Here is a 12,457-nt window from a genome sequence, read left to right as displayed (position 1 = left end):
ATGGAAGTGAATGGATAAATTGATATTAATGTTGCAAGAAGAAAATACATTTTTTTCATTTCAGTCAAGAGTCACCAATCGCTCAGTTGTGACAAATAATTTTAGAATAGTAGACTTTTTTCTTTTTCATCTCAATTATATCAAGAATATTACGTAAATGCCTGAGGTGCAATATGATATCTCCTTTGATTAATTAATTATAGTTATTTTTCTGTGAAACTTGATTCCTAAGACGTATTTCACACTATGCCACCTTGATGCATTCTACACTACAACAAAGCCAACTCTTAATTAGGACTAGCTTGAATTTCAGTTCAAAAAAATTCCTAAACAATAACAGTTCACCAAAAACTTATAAATGCATCTTATTTAAAGAGTGAGGGATGCATCTGCCCCAAGATTATTCATTCATGGCAAATTTCTTTTTCTTTTTGGACAAATGGTACGGGAACTATAAAGAAACAAAAGACAAAAAAAGTGTGCTCAATGTAAAATTATTTTATTTATAAGAGAGAATATATATACACACACATGACTAATTCAATTGTAGATCATACAGAAGCTTCAATCATCAAGCCTATCCTTTATTGTTATTTTAAGTTTCAACTTAAAATATAATTCTACTAGCAAGTATACTTATTTAATTGTGTGTGGAAAATAAAAAGAGCATATTTTAATACAAGTAATGGCATAGACCCCTGTCCTACATGATACACTATTTGTGGAACCCTGCTGTAAGCTTGCTTACGGTTATCATGCCAAATGGCTCTGTAAGACAAGGCTGCTTAGTAGCCAATGACAGTTGTTGTGCCACAGGACGCATCATGGGTCTGGACTCTGGAGCCGCACGTGTGTATGCCATAGCCATGGTCACCGTGAACACTACTGCTTCTGCTAAATTGCCCGTTGGAGGTCGAAGCCTTTGGTCAAGCACATCCTTCAGTAGCACGGGTGGTTCCTCTGTTGATGACAAAGACTTGTTTGAAGACATTGTAAACAAGAGTTCTCCAGGATGCTTTCCCATCATTATCTCCAAAACCACCACTCCAAAACTATACACGTCACACTTGTCAGTGACCCTCTTTGTTTGAGCTAGTTCTGCAAATTCCAAATTTGTTAGTGAATCATCTCACCCTTTAATTTATATCATAAGTATGAATATAGCAAGAGTATATATATGCTGAATGCAACTCTAACTCTCTAAAGCACTGTATATGACACAAGAGTATACCAAGACATTGGTTAAAGAAATAAAAATTGTACTAAGAAAGAAACTATTTATTGGAGTTTGATTGTCATGCACAATCACTGTAATATTTCACCTATCAACCAATCAGAAATCATTCTTAATATGACTTTAAGGTAATTATTATAAAAATTAACATACTTGCCGATGTATGATTAAATCATTTGATAAATATGCTTTTAAGTTAGACCATTTAACTCATATTCTAATTAAATCATGTAATATATATTTAATACTGCATAAACAAGAGTTCCAATGCCACTTGATAGCATGATTTATAATAATGATTATATACCCAAGAAAATAAATTGGTTGCAACATGTACCTGGAGCCATGTAGCCATAGGATCCAGCAACTGACGTCCATGTTGAAGTGTTTGAGCTTAACAGCTTTGCAGTGCCAAAATCTGCAAGACGAGGTTCTAAGTCGGAGTCTAGTAGTATGCTATTCAGTGTTACGTCCCGGTGCACAATTGGAAGGGAGCAGTCAGAGTACAGGTATGAAATTGCATGTGCTATTCCCTGCACAATTTTCAGCCTTGTGGCCCAACTTAGCTCCGATTTTCCTTCCTCTCCATACAATACTTTCCCCAAACTTCCTCTGTGTACATGTTCATAAACCAAGAACATTTGTCCTCTGCAAGAACAGAACCCATAAAACTTTATTATATTGTGGTGCCTCACTTCAGTAAGTGATTCTATCTCATTCTGAAAGCTCTGGCGATTCACTGCTGGAATGTCATCAGAGTCTGATATGTTGAGCCTTTTAACAGCAACAACTTGGTCTGTGAGTACTTGTGCTCTATAAACACTTCCGAATCCTCCTTTTCCAATGCAGTACATGTCATTGAAGCCATTGGTGGCCTTAACAAGATCAGAAAATGTGAATTTTCCATCTCTTCCCCACAGCATGCTAATAGACTCATTACTTTTTTCAATTCTTTTGGACTCTTCATCAAGGCTTTTTTTGGAGTGCCGCCAGCTTAGCAGGATTCCAACACAAATCATCCCAATAAATAAGCCACAAACTGGTATGATAACACCTAGAAGAACCTTTTTGTTAACCCCTCTGGATTTGTCTGGCAAAAACACTTTGGGACAAGTTAATCCTTTTACCTCACCGCACAAACCTGAGTTGCCAACATAGGCTTCAGCTGTTGCTGTCAGGAAAGCACGACCTGTGGAGATTGAACCACTCAAGTTGTTGTAAGAAAAATCAATAGACTGAAGGCTGAGCATGCTGGAAAATGATTGTGGAATTGTCCCTGATAGATGGTTGTGTGAGACATTGAGAATCTCCAATGATGCTAACTTCTCAAGGTTTTGGGGGATAGCTCCAGAAAGAGAGTTGCTGCTGAGGTCCAACATGATTTGGGTTGAGAACAGATTGCCAAGTTCAAACGGTATCTCCCCGGATAGATTGTTATGGCTTAAATTCAGACTCAGTAAGCGATTGCAATCACCGAGCTATCTAGTAATGCTTCCATTGAAGTTGTTATTTGATAAATCAAGAAAATTTAGCTGAGCCAATCTGCCATAACTCTTGGGTATTTCTCCTGATAAATGGTTACTGCTCACGTAGAACAATAAAAGTTGGCATAGATTTCCAATTTCAGGTGGGATATGGCCACTGAATTTGTGGCACCCTTTACTCCGACATATACATAAATAAATAAAATATATAAATATATTGATATACAAATTCACGTGGATAAAAGGTTCACATTCACTTCACTGTTACCAAATATAACTTATTAAAAATATATTCGGCTCAAAACAAGGCCGTCAAAATCTACTAGAAATCTTTGCTCAATTTCAAATATAATATTAATTTTAAACTATAAAAAAACCTAAAAAACATGAAAAGGAAAAAATACAAAATCAATGTCTCACTCCCTCTCACGCTAAATCTCTACTTATTTAATTTCATCAATTCACGCTAATTAGACAAAGGTTCAATTTATAGGGTTCACACTCAATAGAAGAACACATCAATTTCATAACAATTTCTCATTGGGACATCAACTAGTTCATCAAACATATATAATTCATACTTATAATTATAAGGATAGAATAAAAAATTATAAAAACACCTCAAAATTCATTCCAATTGATACTCTAAGGATCCCAAGTTCTCACTAATCTCCAGTTGTGAATAATTCATCTCTTACCTCGATGTAGTCACTAAAGTGTTCTCTGTTATCAATTGTGACATTTCTAGTACTTTCTAGAGCTCTTACTCAGGTTGCTCTATTAGGGTTAAAGGAAAAGGGATTGAAGCCTCCATTCCATGGTCCTACGTGCGATGTGCCTTTCTCCATCCGAAGACATTATTTTGCAAATCCCAACGGTGAAGACGTGCGGAAATGAATCGTGAAACACATATCAAAATTTCACAACATTCCAATGGTTAACGAGTTTAGGATTGTAGTTTTACCGAGTCAGCTCTGAATTTCTACGGGAAAGGAAAAGTTACGATGCGAAGGATATTTCTCTCAACTCCGACATTTTTTCGTAATTCCCAACGGCGTAAATACTCAAAATTGAGTTGCAAACCTGATGCTTAAATTTTACGACGATCTAACGGTGAATGAATCCAAGGAAAAACAAAATTGAGAAGAAGAAGAGACTAAGAAGCTATGACCTAACATTTCCTTATTTATAACTAGGGTTCACAACCTATTATTTACTCTATTTATTTATTTTTATTATTTTATTAAAATAAACTATTTTATTTTCTATCAAATAGATATCCTTTTTATTTTCTCTCAAATCATTATTTTAATAAAGTTATTTTTTCTTATTTATTTAATTACAAAAACCTCATCATTTTTCTAAAACTCTATTTATTTATAAATAACAATTCTTTTTAAATTAATTTATAAAAAATGGAATGTTACAGAATTCATTGGAATGCAGGCTTAGATGCCCTAATTGACTCAACTTACTTACCTCAGATGGAATTTTACCAGAAAGTTTGTTGCTTTCCATATCCATTTGAGTTAAGTTCACACATTCACCCCACTCCCAGGAGAGCTCACCAACCAACTTATTTCTGCATCTGGGAGTACTCCAAATGCATCTGCGATGTTTCCAGTTAACTGATCATCATCAAGCCAGACTCTAAATAGTGATGAACAATTTCTCAAGGACTTTGGCAATGGGCCTGAAAAGCTGTTGTTATTGACTGCCAAAATAACTAGCTTGCCATCACTGCACAAGTCAGGATGCAGTTCTCCAGAGAAGCTGTTGTTTGAAAGGTAGACATGAGTCAAAGAAGGATTACTCTTTCCAAATTCTCTGGGAATGCTGCCAGTGAAATTATTGGTGAACACAGAAAAATTTCTTAAGGCATTTAGTTGAACAATGGTCTCTGGCAACTCCCCATACAAGTTATTTGTGTTGACATCAAAGATTTCTGGTGAGGTCAAGTTTTCAATATCCGTGGAAATGGTTCCAGAGAACTCATTGAAGAAAAGATTCGTGACTTGGATGTTTGTCAGATTCCAAAGTGTTGGTGGAATTGGAACAGAGAATGTGTTTTGTGAAAGGTCTAACTCTTGATTTCCATCAGGTTTCCAATCTCTTTGGGAATGGAACCAGAGAACAGATTATTGTACAGAGAGTTATTTTTTTTTCAACAGGCCAATCTGTGGAGAAATATTTCCTGTAAATGTATTGTTTTGGACTTGCAAGGAGATCAATTGACTCCAATTAGAGATGAGAGATGCAGAAAGTTGACCAAAAAAAAATTGTCTGATAATCCCAATTCTGATATTTTAGCCAGATTAGTTAATGACATAGGCAAAGGACCAGACAAATTATTCCCTGCTAAACTCAAAAAGCTTAGATTTGTGCATGGGCCAAGTTCAGAAGGAATTGTAGAGTTCAAAAAATTACTTCTGAGATCAAGACTCCATAGCTCCCTGAGTTGGCCCAAGGAAGAAGGAATTTTCCCATTAGCCAAAATGTTATTCCATTCAAGAATTTGAAGCCCAGATATCAATCCTATCTCAGTGGGAACTGAACCATTAAACATGTTATTACCTATTCAAAGTTCTTTGAGATTAGAGGCAAGAGCAAACAAAACCAAGTTAGTAAAAGAGCAGACAAAACTAATGTTACATAAATATTACACCCTAACATCCAGTGACCAGAGTAAGACAAAATAAATTCAAGCTATATCATGTACACAATTGACCAATTCTTCTGGAGAACGAACACCCTATCAAGTGATAGGCAAAATATCAGCTACCTAATGCATTTTAGTTAACAAAAGGCTGCAATTTACATGCAGCAATTGATTCAAGAATCCATGTGTGACCAATGACTTGTAAAGTGTTAGCAGCTAAATCCTCTGCATCGTTTAGCCTTTGCCAAAGAATTGAAACTTCCTCCCCCAATTTGCATCCTTGAGGAGGATCCAGGTTGTAAACAATCAGCAACTGTGAAGAATCTCCTTTGCATTCATGTCTTTGTGATTCCAATTCTTCCTTGCTTCTCAAAACACTACCTCCTCCCACTTCAATTAATTCTTCGAGATCTTCCTTATAAGTTGACACATAATCCCCAGAAAAATAAAACTTTAAGCCATTGAATAGCTTTGGCTCCTGCTACCACAACAATTGGAATATTAGTGTAGAACTTAAAAAGAAGAGATTTAGCAAGTATTTTAACAATGAATATCAATGGATATCGTAAGCCTCAAAGACAAGAAATACAAATGTTAGACAACAAGTCACTACTGAGTGAAACAGAACATATAGCCTTAACATATCCATCTAGATGCTTCAGTTGTTGAGAAGGAAAATTAGAGGCATTTGATATTATAAACTTCGACAGTGCAAGAAACACAATCCATGCCTTTACATGAACATACAATGCAATGAAAGAATATTTACATTGGCCAATGCCCCAAGTCTGCCAGCTTTTGGGCCACCTTGACATCCTTGGTTGTCAAGATTAATTTCATATGGTTCTTCCTCCACAGGATTTACCTCTTCCATGCATGCTTTTATCCCTACAGCACAAAATAGATGACATCAACATGAATTAGACATGGATTAGACAGTCATACAGTTAAACATGGATTAGACAGGAAAAAATATTACTAGGTGCAGGAGCATAAGTAGAAAATTAAGTTTCAAGCACCAACACAAATTTCTCATGTTAGCAAACCAATTAGTAGGTGGCTAGGTGCCAAATACGTGCAACAAGAGTATCAAGGTTAGATCCATACAAATACTCTCCATACTAATTTCCTTTCACCACAACACACCCCAGGCTCCTGGTGCAAGGACCCCAATGTGGATCCTAAGATTACTAAAAAAGGAGATGTTATGCCAATTTGTTTAAACTTTAAAAAGGTGATTTAAAAAAAAGTAATGTTTTAAGAAGCAAATAGAATTTCCTTCTTAAAGAAATAGAAAACTGCTTTAAAAAAAAGTTTAGACTACACATAAAAAATAGAAAACTACTTGTTCTATTTAAAAGTGTTTTTTAAATAAGCTTAAACAAATGGACCCTGTATTTGATGCTATATTAGTAACTAACAAGATTTCATGCCAAATTAGTAGTATTTCAAGATTTTCATGAGTAGAAAAATAAATGAATTTATCAACAGGTTTTGTTAATATGATTGAATCATTACCACAATGTCAAATATTTAGATCAAGAGTAACTTTTACTAGGGTCAATTTATAATTCATCAGGGGAAACTAAAACACAGAACATAATTGACCTTGTTTTCATGTCTGCCAAAATGAAAGCCATCTTCCAAACTAAAACCCTCAAATTAAAATCGCCAATATTTGTCTAGAATTAAAATCAAAGATAAGTGTCAACTCAAGTAAGCAAACATTAAACAAAAAACTTAAACAACTTACAATCCATTTTTAGAACCCATCGTCCATTTAGAATTGCCATCAGAACTTTCAATGTCCTGGAGCATGCTCCATGTGCATCAGTTGCTGCAATTACATGAGTGACATTTGAGGTCCAAAACTTGGTCACAGTAGCACCAACCTTGCTTGCATAATTGATCAAAAGTACCTGCAGCATCAAGAAGAAAATACAGAAAAGAAATTGTCAGGAAAATATATCAATTAGTTAAAACATGATACATAAAGCACAGGGTGATGCAGTGTGCTCCTCAAAAGGTATACACATCAACAGGTAGAGACAGAAGATTTACAAATAAACACTTATTTTAAGTCAAATCGTTCAACTTATTAAAAGATTCAGCATCCTTTTTTTTTTTGCAATTAAGTAGAAGTCCCAAAAAAGAAAAATGGTAAAGATATTGAAGATGGCAAATAAACTTCATGAAAGAAAGCACAACTTTCATACTAACCTTTTCTTCATTTGATAGAGCAGATCCACAAAATACTAATTTTTCATCATCATCATGGGAAGCTTCAATAGGATTTGAGTGGTGAGATGGCCTGTATACAGCAGTTACTCAGTAATAGGATCAAACCTTGATGCATCTGTTAAATATGCAAAATTCTCTGATTTCAGAGATGAACTATAATATTTATTATCATAGTAGCATGCATTGTACTTTAATTTGTGGTCTAAACCATTGACATTAAATGCTGAAAGTAAATAAGCAAATGATTTGAAATCCTGTAAATTCATCAAAACATTGGAAGTGAATGAGATTATAATAATGCTTAAATATATCGCAAAAAACAAGAAGACATACAGATGAGACAAAGTGGGATGCTTCTGTGTTGCCTGTTTCTTGGACCTAATTTTCTCACATGGAAATTTGACATTTGAATGGACAGGACAGAGCAAGAGAAAATCCTCCTGAACCAATTAATGCCCCAGCAAAGTTTAGATAAATACAAAGCACAAGTATTTTTTAAGCAATTTAAAAAATAATAGCTTTAATATGAGAAAGTACATGATCCCAACGGCAATCTGAGATGTCCATTGCACAAGGAACATGATAAGTTCTTCTACAGGATTTGACATAGCAGCCAAGAGCAGCTCCCTTTAGATTACATTTACTGCATTTAAGTTTTGCTCCCCTTGCCACCTCTGCCTTCAAATTCTTAACCACTTCACCATCAAAGTACACTTGTGGTGCCCTAGATTCCAAAAGTTTATACCCCATTAATCAGCAAAATGCAAAAAGAAAGCCAAAATATACTAAAATGTGTAATGGTTGCATATTAAAAAGTTTTGAACAACACATAATCATTCAGGATTTGGTATCTGTGTTTAGGTGGCTTCACAAGTCCAAACAATTCCATCAAATATACAGACTAGGAGGCTATAGTAATGAACAATGAATACTCAAAATATCAAGTTAGCATACCAGTCAATGCAAATTCTATGCACAGGTACAACATTTGGTTTCATGGCTGCATCTCCGGTAACTAAGTTCCCATTTGCATAATGCAGCATTGGTCCAGTAACCTACAAAAATTCATCACCATGAAGACCAGAAAATAGCTTCAACAATTAGCCCAGCAACATATATAGCATAAGGATAGCATAGTTTTCAGTGAAAAGGGGGATACACTGGCAATGATAACATGCAGGAAATTGATGCACATGAAATATTACCTCTGAGATTTTAGAGGATTGGCAAAATGAGCAGATCCTTCCAATTGGACACAAGTAAATTGAAGCATTTGTGGGCAATGGTGCACCAGGGTCCTTTCCAGGTTTAAAGTCCAGAATCTTCTGCCTCTTGAGATCCCTTGCCAGACCCTCAGTTTCAGAGGCCGAACTTTCAGACCTAAGCTGTCCCATTCTTTCTTTCAAATTTCCATTTCCTGTGCTTGCTCTGTTTAGTGAAGAATTTTCCAATCTGCCAGGAGGTAATGGCTGAAATGAAGAGTTTGTGAGAATGAGAAACCATGTTGAAATAGGATCAGACCTACCATTGATTTAACTGTGTACAAACAGAAGACCATAAATAAGAGAGTATGTTTCCTTACATGCTCACTATCTTGATCACTGCAGTCATTATCTGAACCTTTGGTATCACAAAAGGGCGGGCTATCAGGTGCTGATTGTGTTACTTGATTCACATCCATTTCCATAACTCCACACTGTTCTCGGCCCCCAAGTCCCATCAGGGAAGATTGCATTGGATTGGGCTTCCCTCTCCCACAAGACAACTCAAGCTCCTCAGCTTTATCATGCACCACACTCTTGGATTTGAAAGTTTGGCCAACCCCAACCTCATTCAAATTAGTTAAGTTCCGAGGAAGCTTGCCAGTTTTTAAACTACTAGAAGTTGAATTAAGAATTGTTTGGCACGGCTCCAAAACCCTCCCATCACCTACATCAACGAATTTTAAAAGACAATATCAAATCAGCATCAAGTAATACATAGCTTTTTTTTTCTTCAATCAATCAGAAAAGCTCTCCAAAAACAAAGAGGCTTCACCAGAAGAACGCGACTGAAACAAACTAGCACAAAAAGTGGCATCCAAGCTTCTATATATTGCCACCACGTTTTCCACAAAAGGTATGTGCCTTACATCTGCCACCCATAGAAAGTATAGGTTAGATGTCAGACCAAAAAAATAAAAAATTGGAAGAAAAATAAACATAGCTTAAGCCACAACATAAACCATTAAAAAGAAAAATAAGGCTAAACCATCAATTTATTCCTTCAAGTATTACCTTCTCGGCTAAATAGTCTTTAAGGTAATGAAATTATAAAAGTAGACTCTGAAATATTAAAGGATTTTTTACTAACATCTGAGGCATTTAAAGGAATTTTTAATAATTGAAGGGCTATTTAGTATCATTTCTAATATTGCAGAGATTACTTACATAATCTATTTAGTTTGGGAACTATAGTAACACTTAAGGAATGAAAATGATTTTTCAATCAAAAAATAAAATAAGGCAAAATCGACAAACACACCCCGGCACTTGAACATATAGCAACACATGCAAAGCTTAACAACAAGCTACCTGTTTGAGCATACGTTGTCTTGCAAACAGCGCATTCAGACCCAGCCGTTATGCAATCAGCCAAACATGAACTGCCAAACACAAAATATCCAAATTTCGAATCACTTTCATGAAGCCAAAAAAAAAACGCACAATAAAACAGCCAAACAGTACAGAGAAGAAGAAGAAGTAACGAACTTGCAGAACAAGTGGTTGCATGGAAGTAATACCGGCCTCTTGAACAAACTCAAACTGCAAGATCCAGCGAATTTTTTCAAACAAAATTAAAAAAAAAAGTGTGCCTGTAAAGGCTATAAAAGCGAAATAGAGAGTTACAAATAAAGAGAGGGAGAGAATGGAAATTGACGAACCAGAGAGGGCACTTGAGTTCGAGAGCGAGTTTCTGAAAGTGGAGCATCCATGGATTCAGTAGTTTAGTTTTACTTCCAGAATCATCCATGTTTGTTGGGTTAGAGAAAAAGGGGGGAAGAAAGAAAAGAAGCTGGTAAGAGATTTGAGATTTTATTTGGTTTTTATGGAGAGGCGGTCTTTTCAGAAATGATGCTATGTGATGGAAACGTGGACGGCTCAGATTGGTTGACGATGAATGAGGGCGCGGTCACGGATTTCATTGGCGCCTCGCTGCGACGACGTTTAAGTTTTCGAGCGCGAGCGCCACTTTTCCTTTTCGCTCTCAACTTTCCTTTTTAGTTTTCGTTTTCGGATTTCGAGCACATCCCACTCCCGCTGCCCCCCCTTTCTTTATTACATTGATTTGGGAATGATTATTCAAATTATGCAAGATATATATATTAAAAAAAATCTACTATTACATTTTGGAGTATCTATTATTTTTGTCTTTTACATATTATTTATTAAGAGTTCAAAGTATGTTTCATACAATATTTTCAGTTAATTTTTATTTTTTTTAATAACTGAGATATAATTTACAACTATTCGTAGAGGACTACAATTTTAAAAAATCAATTTATTCATACTCAAAAGAACATTGAAATAAGAGAATACATTAGTCATTTTAGACTAACTCTTCACCCCACCACAGTCTCCCAATTTTCTTTATTGTTTGAGGAATTAACCTATCACTCTAGTCAATAGTTTCTCACATTGTCCACAGTACTGTTCAAATTAGCATAAGAACTTGTTGTCAAACATAAACAATTCAATGACGGTTTATTAGCATAAAAATTATATCACAAAATATCATGACAGATCACATAAGCATTGAGCAAGACATTCTTTCTTCCAAAAAAGCTTTAGTTCCCATTTCCAAAATCACATTCAAAAATCTTTTGGTTGCATAACCGTGAATTTTGCAAAACTTAGGTGAAAAATATAAATTTTGACTGATGTTTGAATAAAAAGAAGATATAAACATAAGGAATATTTGTTTCACGAATGATACTTTAAGTCCTAAAAGGATTATTTCTATGCATATTATAAAAAAATGTTTGTTAACTATAAAGAAAATGGTTGGGAATATTTTTTATATGACCATAAATAATTAAAACATGTACTTGTTTGACATTTTTTTCCTATGAATATATACAATAATTATTAAAACATCTTTATTGTTATAATTATTAAAATTTATACAAATGTATTAAAGGTAAGTACAAATGTAATAATTCACACAAAAATTTCAAAAAACATCACTACAACTCATCACAGATCCATGATTATTTTACTTATGATTATATGTTACCCAAGAAATGTACATGAAAGGAGCATTAAGAGGATATCGGAGTAGTAAATAGTATAAGAAGAATATATTTGTATTTTTCTCATTAAAATTTATTCATGTTCTATGTGAATAAATATTCTCTACCCCTTATGTCAGGATTAAACATTGCTTAAAAGTGGGATTTGGGCTTACCAAAACTAAGATATGTCTAGAGTTAATTAATTTATTATTTCGTAACAAGAGTGAGATAAAAAAATTTCTTGTATTTTCGGGACTGAAAATTGATCCTTAAACAAATACCCGTGTAGTGAAAATCAAGTGAAGAGTAAATCCAATGAGTAACAAAAAAGTTGAGAAAATCCTTGAATCTATGCTTATTTTCAACTTTCCAAAGTATTTTGTTGCTTATTACATCCTTTTTCGTCTTTGGGTGCCTAAGTATTCCCGTAAGTATTTCTTCGTTAGAACCTCACCCTTAATTTTAAGGTTATGCCTTCCTAAGGTTCTGTTGGATGAAAATATATTTATCAAGATCCATGAATGATAAATCATACAAAGATCAAACTCTTGAATAAAAAAATCTAA

At 34.6% G+C, this 12,457-nt stretch overlaps 1 protein-coding gene and 1 pseudogene across 1 annotated transcript; both read right to left on the bottom strand.

The window, feature by feature from the left end:
- Positions 1-462: 462 nt before the first annotated feature.
- On the bottom strand, positions 463-5,433 carry LOC114405270 (annotated as a pseudogene).
- LOC114406945 (BRCA1-associated RING domain protein 1-like) lies at positions 5,325-10,874 on the bottom strand. The gene is made up of 13 exons (XM_028369828.1): positions 10,542-10,874; positions 10,369-10,422; positions 10,192-10,262; positions 9,656-9,751; positions 9,201-9,547; positions 8,824-9,087; positions 8,573-8,673; positions 8,156-8,342; positions 7,952-8,058; positions 7,598-7,688; positions 7,131-7,296; positions 6,147-6,265; positions 5,325-5,855 (listed from the first exon to the last, which is right to left on the bottom strand). Exons 1-13 carry the CDS (start codon positions 10,628-10,630, stop codon positions 5,511-5,513), a joined length of 2,037 nt encoding a protein of 678 aa, XP_028225629.1. The 5' UTR covers positions 10,631-10,874; the 3' UTR covers positions 5,325-5,510.
- Between the last annotated feature and the right edge of the window lie 1,583 nt (positions 10,875-12,457).

The sequence above is a fragment of the Glycine soja genome, chromosome 3, assembly GCF_004193775.1.
Source record: "Glycine soja cultivar W05 chromosome 3, ASM419377v2, whole genome shotgun sequence".
In the NCBI taxonomy this organism is placed as follows: Eukaryota; Viridiplantae; Streptophyta; class Magnoliopsida; order Fabales; family Fabaceae; genus Glycine; species Glycine soja.
This window is presented reverse-complemented; position numbering and strand designations above follow the sequence as displayed.